Here is a 13,928-nt window from a genome sequence, read left to right on the forward strand (position 1 = left end):
GTGTATGCTTGCTGTTAAAGGTGTTTCTTGAAGCTTTTATTATTAGAGTAATGTATCTTGAAACCGTTACAGTATACTTTTCAGTGAAAATTCTATTTTTAATTAAAATCCTGTGATAAAATTGTGTATAAGAAAATCCTTCGGGAGCTTGGAGTTCCAAAAGTCAGGATTCTCATCCAGTGGAAAGTACTGAATAGCTTAGTATACCTAGCTCTAACTTAAGTGTTCTGTTTGCCTTAGGTTGTTTGTTTGCCTCAATATTACTTTAATTTTGATGAAATATTTTGGTATATGTAAAGTTAGCCTACAAAAATTGATTTTTAATACAGCATGACTTGGAAACTGTAACCTTAGAATATTAAACACAAACCAAGCTTGTTTTAGGCCCTATGTATACATAATCTGATTTGATCTTTTAAGCAACTCTAAGGAAGTGTTTCTGTCCCCTTTTTATGAATTAAAGAAACTGAGACTCAGAATTTGAGTCACATAGCTATTAAGTGACAAAGCATAGATTCAAACTCAGGCCTTCTGACTCCAAAGCCAGTGCTCTTGGATATTCCCAGAGTTAGATTTGTTTTATTACTTTGCTGACTGTAAGATAGGAGGAAGGAAAAACCTACTGTAGCCACTGATCTGTTGTAACCCTTTACCTAAAGGATATGTTTAACCTTTTTAAACCCCTAAATACTAATGTTGGAGATAGCCTTGTTGTTCCTCTGCTTATTGTATTTCCCTGATTTCCATTTAGAGATCTCTAAAGTTGAGTTTTGACATAAGAGAAGAAGAAATTTGCTGAGTTCTGGTCTGATGTATGTACCTCATCCTTTAAACTTCAATAGTTTTTGTAGCTTAGTTTTGAGGTATAGTATATATGTATGGTTTTTTTCTCTCTCTGTTTTAGTTAGTTACCTGACAAAGATAGTAGCTTAGTAAAGCAAGTAGACAAATGTCACATTTGAGTCAACTTTCTGATGTATTACTTTTGTGTACTTGGAAATTAATATGACAGACTATTTAGTATACAGTCAGGGAGAAAAGAATATACTTTGCTTATTGGTTTTGAAAAATGATCAGGCCCGTCAGTATTTACAAATGGATATTTTTTAAGTTCTTGATCAGCTAGATTTTACAGACTCAACTCCTTTAATCTATGCCTGTTAATCAATGCTTTGAGACTAATTCTTGTTACAATTTGCTAAAAAATCCCTCAGTTAATGGATAACATCCCAGCTGAAGTATTCCAGGAATCAAAAATTTCATATTTTATACTACTGTCTTTATCCTTGCAATATACACTATTTAAATTTTTCTGTAGTACATAGATTGTATAACATCATATGGTTTCTTCATTTTGAATATATGTAGAAAGTGATTGTTAACTGCAAACTTTAGCAACCTGAGTGTATTTGTTCTGACATTTAGGTTCATTTATAGTATTTTATTTCACAGGTTCTTTTCTCACCCCAAGATATATGACTAACGGCAGATAAGTTCTTTTTTCACTTCTACATTTGACTTATGAGAACATTTCATTATTAGTTTATGCTGTAAAAATACTGGAATTTCACAACTTAAATCATATGACTTTATTTAAGACCAATTTGTTTGGCATATGAATTTGATTTAAATTAAATATATGTATATGTTTTTCCAAAGTCAGGATCTGAAGTTCTTTTAAAGAATGCCATCCTTATACACATATTGTAAATACTCTTTAATAACTTTTAAATTTCAGACTTGAAGAATAACTTCCAAGTTTACTCTTTGTTACTCTCTTATATTTACTACATTTCTTTTTAAGTCATTCTGTTTATTTTAAACCAAAGATCTCCAAACAGACCTGTGTGAATAGTGTACTTGTTCCCATATGGTCCTGGGTAAGCCTTGTAAAAAAGCCAAATTGAGTTTTCAATTGGTTCAGTTGGCTTTCATTTAATTTGGTAGACCAATTTTAAGTACAGTGAAAAAAAGAGGCCTGACAAATACATCTTGAGAGGATACAAGCTGTTAAATAAACAGTAGTTAGCAGCCTCTTAATCCTTTCTTGATATTGTAGGTCTAATCAGTGCCTTTGATTGCCTTAGACTAGTCAAGAGAAAAATAAAGAGTTTTTAAAAAGTAGAAAGGAGTTGAAGTAGGACAAGCGAAGAGAAGCACACATACAGAAGACTCCTAATTAATCAAATAGTTGCTCTGGTGACACTGTGGCATCTAGTGTCTGTCTACCTTTCCTCGTTTTGGATCATCTATGAGGCACCCTACTGGTTAAAGTTAAAAATTGTCTTTTAAAAATGCTTCTTAAAGTTCAATATATAACACAGTGAGTCTTAATCTGATTTTTGAAGTCATGGAATTCTATTATTTGTTTTGTTTGATGATCATTGATATTTGATTGGTATTCTAGTAGAACTTGGAAACAGTTTTCTTATTGTACTAATAATACTGCAGAGACCCTCTTAAGGTACCTGTTAGGGTCTTAGAGTTGTCATATTGTGTCTGAACCTTATTTTGATGATAAAATAATAGCAGTCTCAGTTCTTGAACCACCCTGCATTATTTAACTGATAAGTGACAGACCTAGAGAGGTTAAAATTTAACTCTGCTATATGTTTAGCGTAGTGATTTAAGAGCATGAACTCTGGGACCAGATTGCCACCTACTAACTCTGTGACATAAGGCAAGTTACTTCTGTCTGACCCAGTTTTCTTATCTTTGATGTGGGAATAGTAATAGCACCTACTCTTAGGGCTGTTGTAGAATTGAATTAATAAATTAAAACAGTTGGAGTAGTGTCGAGTATATAATAACTCATATTCTTAGCTTGCTGCTGTTATTCTGCTTCAGCATGGATCAAGAATTTTAGAAGTGATGTTTCAAGTTTTTGTTATTCCCTAATGTGTAGGTTGGGGGTGAGAGAGAATTTAGAAATATGCTGAGCTGGAGGGGGAACTGTTAGAGAGCAGGTTTGTCAAAAGTTTTGTCCCCTGAGAAGCCACTCCTGAGATGTGAGGTGAATCATGCTTGCTGGGAGCTTGCCCAGATGAGCCCATCAGTGAAGATTCTATGGTTATAGCCCTAGGGAAAGTGTCCCCAGGGAATAGTAGAAATGGAAGGTAATTAAGGTGCATAAGCTATTAGCTCTTAAAGGGGCACACTACTAATGCTAGAAATTAGAAAGCTGCCATACAATTACAGCACCATTTTTTGCCCTAATTCAGAGAAACCACACATAAATAAATGGACTCTGAACCTAGAAAAGGACTCATTGTTCATCATTAAACCCTATCAAATAGATCCTATGAAGGATTTTTGCATTATGAAGGTACAGTTTAAATTATTTTACATGTACCTCAGAACAGCTTTATTAAACTGCTAAACATATAGGGATTTATGAGGGTATCTAATAAAGAGTAGTGTTCATTAGGCAATTAGCTGGTCACATTCATGTGTAAATAAACGTGTATCCACAAACACAATTGAACTAGTTAATATTTGATTTTATTTCTATTACCTCTTTCTATTAGAACTGTGATCCTGAATTGTCATAGTCTGCTGGATTTTTGTCCAGTTTTAATTTCTTTCAGAATGCTTTTAAGCAATCTTATTGTCTCTCTCTCTCTCCCCTCTCCTCTCTCCTAGCTGTTACACTGTATTAAAAATCTAAAATCTTCCATCTTTTTTTTGAAAAGTAGTGATTTTACTGTATTTTCTCAACCTCATTTCCATTTGATTCTTGGATCTCACAGGAATCCTTCAACTGCTTTCTACCAAGCGTTCCATTTGAACACGTTTCAGGAATCAAAGAACCTCTGGGATAGGTATGAATACTTACATATGGAATGCATACATGCAAAGGTGTATGCATGAATTGCTTTGCACTGTACTGGTTTCTCATCACTAAAACTGATCTTTGTTATTTTAGGGGGGGAAATCACGTATCTAGCATGGGACAAAGCAGCAAAATAAACCAAAAGGACAGTCTATATTTTAAATAGAATAAGAACATTTCTTCTTACTGAACTTTTAAATTATATTTAATTTTTGGAAGGATTTACATATTCTTTTGGATTTTATTATATGAAATATTTACTTACCCTTGTGTATTTTAGTGTAAAAATATATTCTATAAAATAAACTACCTACAGTTATTTAATTTGTGCTATTTTTATTTCTCTGCAAAAGCCTTAGTGACTCAAAACAAAATATTATTTTATATTAAGACATTGGAGGAGGGACAAGACCAAGGAATTAAAGTAGTAGTCATTGTTTAACTCTTAGTGAAAAACTTTACCATCCAGCTTGTTTGCTAGAATTCACTAGATCTGCATTACTGTTTTTGTAAACCCCTAAAATGTTTTCACACAGAAATGTGTAAATTTTATTTTTAACTTAAAAATATTGAATGAAGTCTTGAGTTCATTTATGGTAAAAGATACTTTGGTTTATCTTTCTGCTTAATACACATTTTAAGTAGTATATGCTCTGTTGAGTTATTTTGCTGAATATTTATTAGCACTCCATCATTCTGTGTCTAATTACTAGAAGCTGCGCACAAACAATGTTTTTAAAATTCTCACAAAGCTTTGTAAAGTTCTTTTAACTCTGCCTGGCAACACATTTGTGTCCTCTGGCATAGTTTGGATAACACTCATGGACTCAACAACATCTCTTTCATTTAAAACGAGTATTGCTAAGTGCATGTCATGCTTAACATGTCATGTTAAGATGTGGTCTATGTTGCCTAGAAATGGTAACAGTCTTAATTCTTTGGCTTGATTTGCTTTGTGTGTCACTCTAAAGAAATTTTCTAACAAACTATCTTTTTTGTCATGTGTTCCTTACTAAAAATGTTTTTAAATAGTTACTTGTAGAACAAGAAGTTTTAAAATTTATAGTGCCATGTTTATAAATTCATCTTTTAAATTGTTTGGGTAAAATAAATAAATAAATAATAAATAAATAAATTTGTTCCGCTGTAGCAATAAAATAAATGTAAATTGTGGCATGAAATAAGCATGAAGATTTAATCATTCAAATGGCTCACCAGATGTAGCCAGGGTGAGTACTTTGGGGTATATTTTATACTTTTCCCTTAGAAAAAGGAAAAATAGCACTCTATATAGAAATGTAAGAATAGTTTTCAGATATGTGATAATTTATTTCAAATACTTAACTTTTGTGAGCTACCATGACATTAATATGAAAGGTATCTATTTTTATCAAATCCAGTGTAGAAAGGTTTGAGCTTTATTTTTTTATAATTTGGATTTAATACTAAAAGATTTCTTTTGTTTGATTATAAAACAACCATAGAAACTGCTTGTTCCTCATTTGTTTTTACAGCTAAATGCTCCTTCTTTCTTTTTAAGATACCAGAAACATTTATGGTATCAGAAATGAGGCAAGTTGCTGTACCTATAGTTCCTCATGGGTTGAAAATACATTATTTTCTCCTTGGAGCCTGTTGTCCAGAGCCAAAGAAGTTAACAAATACTTGTCTATAGTCTGTTAAAGCCAAAATATAATCAGAATTCATATTCTAGATCAGCCATTCTTCACTTGTAAATTGGCCTATTGGTACTGAGACTATAAGCCGGACCTGGTAGAAACTGACTAATGACTTCCTTTTAACTTTTTAACTAGCTTATCAAATTTTCAGTTGAGAAGAGTAGTAGTGGCTAGCTTTATTAGTTCCAACACATCTATAACTTCACTTGGCAGATATCTAGACTTTTTAATTAGCTAAAAAGTATTGTGGGACTATTCTTTTTCATTGCAGACAGGGGTTGAAGATTTGTGTGTGTTAAGCTTTAAAAAAATATTATATATAACTTCTCCTCACCTCATTTGTGTTAGATCTCACCAAATTGTCCTGTTCATGTTTGACTATTATGAATTTGGAATTTTAAAAAATTTTACAACTAATTTGGCAAATAATTATTTTGGTGGGATGATTCTATTAAATAGAACCATTCAAGAGTTTAAGAGATTGTGAATACCTTACATCATCTGCTTGCTTTGAGATATAAATTTGCCTATTTAAGGCTCTTATTTATTAAATTTTGAAAATAATTTTCAGTATGGGCAGCTTTTAAGCCCTGTGCCAGTTTTAATTAAGCCTGCCCTAGAAATCTGAAGATCCCTGGTTTTGCCTTACTTGAAAAACGAGTCTTTTTCTAGGATTCTTTTCAGAGTATCCTTTCATCAAAATATAAGTAACTAATACATCTTCCTCACATTGACTTCGAGTTCTCTTGTGGCCCCCCTGTTTTCTTCTCTATTTAAATTAAAATTACCAAGTTGAGAAGCTTTTCACCAATCAGTCTGCTTCTGCCTATATTTAGATATTCTCTTTCCTATCCCTTTTCCTGTAGGTGCCATCATTGTTTTCTGGCTCCCCTATGTCATTTGCAGAGTCCTCAGAGAATCATTCAGCTGAAACCATCACTAAATACGTAGAAGGATAATAAATACGTAGAAGGATAATAAATACTGATATCTCAGAAATAATTCAGGCCTTTCTTAGGAAGTCCAAATGTTTGTGTGAACTGGTTATTAACGTGAATAAAGTAGCTTCCTGGGGCTTTTCTTACCATGAAGAAATTAATTTTTAGTGATATCATAGCCTATTAGTATTTCCTTATAGTAGCTTTAAATTTTGATTTTCTACTTTTCTGCTTTAAAGAACAGCTTTCCAAATTTAAATATTGCATTGCTTTGTTAAATCAATAGAATTAGTTTTGAAACTTGATGATCACTAGGGAACAGACTCTCACTGTGAGTCCTTTGTCTGCAAAGGCTCACAGTAAGAATTTACAGCAAACAGTTTTACTCTCTTGTAAATATCAGGTCAGTAAGGTAGAGTATTAGGGGGAAGAAACTTTAGCTTAGGTAGATTAAATAAGGAAATCAGGTAGCTTGTAAGGATTTAACCAAATTGCTAAACAACTTGCAGTATTTCTGCCTTAATGAAGAAAATGCATAAATGTAGTTAACAAATAAGAGTTATAGTTGCTAGTTGCAGCATCCCCTTGAGTCAACTTATCCTTCCTTATGATAGCACCAGTATTTTAAGAGAAATAAATAAAATAGTACACAAGGGTTTATTAAAGTTAATGTCTAAGTAAGTTTATGGCATGTCTTCTACTAGATACTTGATTTTGCTAAAATTTTATACAGTAAATACTCATTTATAACTAGTTTTAAAATTATTAGATTAAAAAAATTTCTTGTTTAAATAACCTGAAGTATTTTGTGTTAGAAAAGGCTTCCAGTGTTTCCTATCACTTTCCCCTATGAGATTTTATTTTTGAATTAGGAGTAAATCAGAACTAAGCTGCTTATATGAGACTGTTTGCTTTGTTTTGCTCATCCTCCAAGAAGCTTCAGTTCATCATTAGCACCCACCAGTACTTGTTAACCCGAATGGTAAAACTCAGGTTTCAGAGCTTGTCCAATCTATTTTTTGAATGCTCAGTGATATGTCTTTTTAAAAATCTTTTTATGGAAATATAATTTGTATCAGAAAAGTACACCATTCATAAATGTACAGCGCAAATTGAGCACACCTGTGTAACCAGCTCCAGCTCTTCATGACCTCTTCCTATCACTTTCCATCCTCAAACTAGCTTCTAATAAATTGAATCATTTCACTATATATTTTGTTTCTGTCCCCTTTGATCCAGTATTATGTTTGAGATTCACCCATATCATTCAGGATAATTGTAGATCTGAACCACATACTTTTAAAGAATCATCAGTAGTGGATCACTTGTTTGAGATTGTTATTGGTTTACTGTTCTCTCCTAGTGATTATATTATTAAGTACCTCGAGGATATGAATCTGAACTATTTTATAATCACCCCAAACACGTTCTTTAATAATTTAGATCTAGTACTTAAATAAGTTATTATCCTATTACATTTTTCCTATTGCGGTTAAGGCTGTCTAGTAGGGGATAATCAAAGACACTGAAAATTAGAACAAATTCTTAATGACTTGTCACCTTTTAGTACTGGATTTCAGATTTAGATGAAGACCTAAAGACATGCTTATAAAATGTTCAGATGACATTAAAGCAGGAAGTCATAGCTATTACTGGATGACAACATTTATAAATTTAATAATCTGAAGCACAAACAGAAATTGAAAAATTGAAACAACTTGTATGTAAATTCAGGAAGGTTGAATAGGTAGAGCAAAAAATAACTTGTATTGATCACATTTATAGTTTTGGTTAGCAAGTGCCACAAAAGCTAATGAAATTTTAGGCAGTGTTTCTATAGCTAGAATAAACAAGAAAAGATGGTGACAGACCTATTGTGTTCCATTTCTATAGGATAGTTATGCCAAATACAGAGCTAACTTGACAGTTTACTTTCTTTATACTTTATCTGGACAGCCAGGTGGGTGTTTCAACAGGCAGGCTGGAGCTAAGTTTCTGAAAGTGGATGGGCCCCCTGAAAAATAATCTTGCCGTCACTAGAAGTAATAAAGCTGTCTTCCTGGCTGTTAATCAGGAATGTTAATTTTGAGTGACATTTAGAGCCAAGTACTTTTAAAATCCCTACTCTGTGGAATTTTATTTCCCTTACTTAGTTATAAATGGAAAAGAAGTAAGAAAAGCATTAGATTTGAGCTTCTTTACTTCTTTTTTGTCATTATTGGCCGTGATTATCAGAAAACTCCAGAGAGTTGTTATCTTTGCTTAAGGAATGGAAGGCTAGCAAACTGTTCTCTGTTAGGAAAGAATATCCTACGTCATAGGCAATTAAGTGGTGTTCCCAAATAGGGAAACCAATGAGCTGTCTCAATATGGAAAAAGATAGGTAAAAACATCACATGATTGAAAGTGATAACTATCATTTAAAATTCAAGCATTTTCTGCCTCTCAAGTACAGCTGGAGGGATTGGTCAAGGCTTCTTCATTAGGAGGTGGCTTTTTGGGTTGGAACCTGAAAGGTGGGTAGAATTTTGTCTTGAGTTAAAGAACTGAGGGAAAAGGAGCATTCATTCCACTTACAGGAAATACTGTGAACCACTGTGATAGTAAAGGGCTTATCTGATAAAGATGGTTAAATCTGGTGCATAAAACATTGGAAGATGAGAGATCTTGGATTGGATAGATACTAGAAAGGTAATGAAGGCCTTAACTAGGCAACGAAGATGAGGAAAGAAAGGTTATCATAGGTAGGAATTACACAATTTTGCAACAGATGGGATATGATAGGGAAGCAGTCCAATTTGACTCCAGAATGTCAAACCTAATTGACTGAGGGGATGATGGTATCATTGGAAGTTTTAGTGAAAGAATTGGTTTGGGAAGAAGAAAATAGTGATGAGATTCTGTTTTTAGCTGGTTTTGGATGAGTTGAAGAGCTGATGAAAAGTCGAGGTGGAAATATTTGGGATACAGCTGGAGCTTGCAGACCTGCAGCTTGGTAGAGAGGTTAAGGATAGAAGAGATTGAAGACTGATGGCCTGATTGACTTATATATTTATATATAATATGAGATACCTGACATGCTGACATTATTTTTAGCACATGACCGAACTTCAGAATTGGTGATGAGAAATTATTCATTGCTCATCCATTATATGCTTCTGCTCATGTGTTTACCACCTTCCTCTTCACTTAGTAATTTTCTCAACATAAGCCACCACAGCCTACTCTTGACATATCATGGTAATTACTTTCAGGGTGAAATTTGAGAAACAGTTGAAAAAGGTGGAAATAGTTGGTAAGGTGTCATAATATTTTGTTTTTACTTTTCACCAAATGGATTTTAAGTAAACCAAGCCTTTGAAAAGAACAGAAACTTGTGTGTTTATAAGTGTGTTAAATAATTTGCTAAACAGTTTATTTTTTCTACAGAATTTAGAACTCTGTAGCATAGCTTTTTAAGAAAAAACTCTTACTGAACTTGTTCAGATGAGAAGGAAATTTAAATATAGAAGTTGTTGAACCAAAACAAACATTTAACGTCTGTTTTGTTTTGTTTTCATTCTAGTCCTCAGTAATTTAAAATTTTAAACTCATACTTCTTCAATGTATTTAAATCTGCAGATAGTGTGGCAAACTTTTGGGAAGAAATATTAAGTGAAATTATTTTAATTTTTGTTTTCATTAAGATTTGAGTTGATAGTAGTTAGATGAGAGAAATGACTGATTATATTCTAGCTGGCAGCATTTGTGTGTGTGTGTGCATGCACACATATTAATATTCTAAATCACTTAAATTGGGAAATGTATTAGATCTTTAAATGTGTTAGCTTACCAAAAATTAGCATCTGTATTTAGGTATCAGTTGACTACTTCTAAAATGTTTTTCATATTTGACAGAAATAAATTTAAGTGTGATTATTTAAATGTGTATTCATTGATAAATATCGTTAAGAAACAGCATTTTATACCATTTTGTTTCCTGATTGTTTTCCAAGTTTGAAGATCATTATAAATACTTAATGCTTCGGAAGATGCTCAATGTAATTTTTTTTTTTTTTTTTAGTTTTTCATTGTGGTAATTGGCCCAGAAATAGTGGAATCCAAAAATAATATCTTTCTACATATCTACTTGATAATGCCAAGATAAATAAGGTAGTCTCTCCCAAGACCCACACACTATTAGAAGGTGACAAGGAAGGAAAAGAGTTGATCTGACTAACCTCATTCCTTCTGTTCACAGTGACTATTAACCATTGAGTTTCAGAAAATTTCTGTGTTTATTTGAGCAGCTGTTTCTGTTTTAGGAATTGTTTACTTTTCCAGGAGGAAAAAAAATGTTAGTTGTATATCTGGGATGATCATAACATACTTTGTTTCAAGAAATGAGTTGCCAATTCTTAAAAACATAATATGTGATGGTATCTTAAATTTTAAGAACAGTTATACTCAGCTTTCTGTTAGAAAAGCCTGCAGGTCCTTATTGCATATATTTGAGTGATATATAACTGGCTTCCACTCTTCCATTTTTATCTTCTTTTCCCATCCCCATTTTCTTTCTTTTTTTGAATCTCTATAAACTATTTTTACTTTTGAAAGAGTGGGGAGTATAAATCATTTGTGAATAAAAATGATCTATTAAAAATATTAATAACCTATCTTATTAGAACTTTTTTTCAAAACTGTATTAAGCAAAATTTTTAAGCTATACATTTTACATATCTTCCAGTAGATGCATTCGATATAATGCATAACATGCTAAACAACTTTTTATATTTAGTATCTTGGCTCAACCACAGATATATGAGGTTTCCTGTAATTGTGTGTCTTTTTCTATATGACTTTCTGCAAACACAGTCTTTCTAGTGTTCTCATTCTCTTAGGTGCTTTTGGACTGATTTTTCCCCATAAGTTTATCTTTGATATTTCCAGCATTATTTCCCCAATAATGTATGGAGAGACAGTATATAATTTATTGGAGGCATGCAGTATTGCTCCATTTTCCCCTTTCTCCATGCAAAAATAAGCATTTCTGACCTTTAGAGCAAGCATTGATTTATCATGTCTAGGATTTCTCAAAGCAGGCCTGGTCTGTGTGGCTCAGTGGTTGAGCATCAACCCAGGAACCAAGAGGTCACCAGTTTGATTCCTCATCAGGGCACATGCTCAGGTTTGGGCTCGATCCCCAATAGCAGGTGTGCAGGAGGCAGCCAATCAGTGATGTTTCTCTCTCATCGATGTCTCTATCTCTCTATCCCTCTCCATTCCTCTGACTCTAAAAATCAATTTAAAAAAACAACTATGTAGTGAACTTTTTAAAGTGGTTGATACTTGAAGATGAAATTTCGTATCAAACAAAGCTAAGCATATTTATTCAGATAATAAGTTCCTTTAGCAACGCTTTTAAGTTTGTTTGATTTCACTTACCAATTTTCAAATAATGACTTGGAAATTGCAAATCACCCGCCTTTTTGCCCCCATGCTCTCTATTTTGTTCTATTAATATAAATTTGCCATAAACTATCTAAATAATGGTAAACTTAAGCCTAGTTCTTGCTGGACTATACTATAAGAACTTTTGATAGCATGTTCTCAGTTAAATGGGATTTTTCCTCCTCTCAAATTGAAAAAGAATGAAATAACTATCAGAAATTATCAGAATGTGTTTTTTATCGTGATCTTGGGACAGATTCAAGATTACGATTGATATATTAGAACACATTTCTAAGTAAATATTTTTAGGAGACTTCTAATTTCAAATTAATTTTTAAAGGATATCTAATTAATCTAAATTCATCCATAAGCCCTTCAGTTACCTAAGTTTATTTTATATTTTAAAAAGGATTTTTTACATGTTGGATTTTAGTTATTGAAACTCTTCAAGTGTGACACCCTGTACTTGGTAGCAGCTAATTTTGAAAATGCATGCTCAGGAAAATTTTGATTTAGAAGTTTTATATTTTTTTAAATGTATATAGCTCTTAAGTTCAAAATTTACTATTTTGAACATTTGAATAATGCACACAAACTTTAAAAATTTTTTCTATAAGCTTCATAGTGAAATAACCAAATTTGCTTTTTTTTGGCTGGTTTAAATTCTGTTTTCAAAGGCTTTCCAGGCATTTGTCATAACAATGCTTGTTGGCAGGCCTTTTAACAAAGTGTCAGGTAATCTCCCCTTTAAGTGATGAGCTCATCAAAGCCTTACAAGCAAATTACCAGCATACATATATTTCAGGAAGCATTTACTTTGCTTAATATGGCTAGGTTTTGTATCTTCTCTCAGGAGACTTGTCCCACAAAAGAGTAAATTATCAACATTTTAAAAAATATGGTATTACTTTGGTTGATAGGAGACAAGAGTTGCATTAAACATTCAAAAACCATTTCGGTAATATGTTGATGAAATGACCACAACTTTAAATTATTATTTATCCTCATAAATATGGATTTTTGCCTTCACCAGGTGATTACATTATAAGACTGTGCTTTGACAAATGACAGTAAAGTTGTATGATTTTATTGAAGTCAAATGTGTTGTGAGATTACATTTGGAAAGATATTTGTAAATTGGAAAAATCCTAATAGTTCTTCAGATTGTGTGGGAGACTTTTAATTGACAATGTATAATAGAAAAATGCCACTAAAAGTTTAAAACCTGTAACAAAATAACTCCAACCCCTACGTTTGGGTCAAATATCTCTGGAGATGGCTGCAGAGTTTTCTTTACAATGCTGTCTTTGAGTCTTCTATAGCTTTGCACATACTTATCTTCCTTAACAATGGCCTCCTTTCCCTTCCCCCTTACCCCATTACATCATTAGGGGGTTAATTTAGGCAAAAATATGCCCATAAATATGTGGGTTGCCTTTTCTGTGGATTACTGGCAACTGAAAATATAAATGACCATTCTTATCAGACAGAAAATGTTAATAATACCCTTCAGTGATTAAAATAGATGCCCAAGTTAAAGTTTTCTTGTAAAAATTCAATAAATATAAGATTATATTCTAATGAAGTGATTGGTACCATTATTAAATCTTCCTACTCCCAATTTTATGTGCCCATACACAGATGAACAGTAGGACCACTTCTGAATAGGACACATTGTTATGGCTATTATATAAAACACATAAAATAACATTATTTCCATCATGTTGTCTAATTTTAAAATGGGGGGGTAGTAGAGACAGACTAGGATTTAGGTATAAAAATTGCTGTCTTGATCATTTAAATGATCAATATAGATTATAACTGATCCGCCCACCTGTGCTATAATCTAGAAACTCATAGATAGATGTGGACCAAACAGTAGAATTCCAGTTTCATTCTATAGGACTACAAAGCTATCTATAGCAAGTTATGGTGTTAAATCATAATTTCTGGATCATGATCTTAAACCTATAATTGATTCCATTTCTGTTGACTCTTTACTAACAAGTATTCCTGATGGCCTGAAAGTCCATGCTGAAATTTAAAGTT

The 13,928-nt window shown here is 32.5% G+C and overlaps 1 protein-coding gene across 4 annotated transcripts in view; it reads left to right on the forward strand.

Moving 5' to 3' along the window:
- TSC22D2 (TSC22 domain family member 2) overlaps positions 1-13,928 on the forward strand; it is a 46,929-nt gene that overhangs the window by 10,461 nt on the left and 22,540 nt on the right. The window contains exon 2 of one of the 4 annotated variants that reach the window (XM_016221637.2): positions 3,750-3,821. The exons of the other annotated variants lie outside the window; for them this stretch is intronic. Within the exon in view, the coding sequence (XP_016077123.1) occupies positions 3,750-3,821 (72 nt within the window). The remainder of the gene's footprint in view (positions 1-3,749; positions 3,822-13,928) is intronic. 4 annotated transcript variants of the gene reach the window in all.

Source organism: Miniopterus natalensis, chromosome 6 (assembly GCF_054644295.1).
Source record: "Miniopterus natalensis isolate mMinNat1 chromosome 6, mMinNat1.hap1, whole genome shotgun sequence".
Lineage (NCBI taxonomy): Eukaryota > Metazoa > Chordata > Mammalia > Chiroptera > Miniopteridae > Miniopterus > Miniopterus natalensis.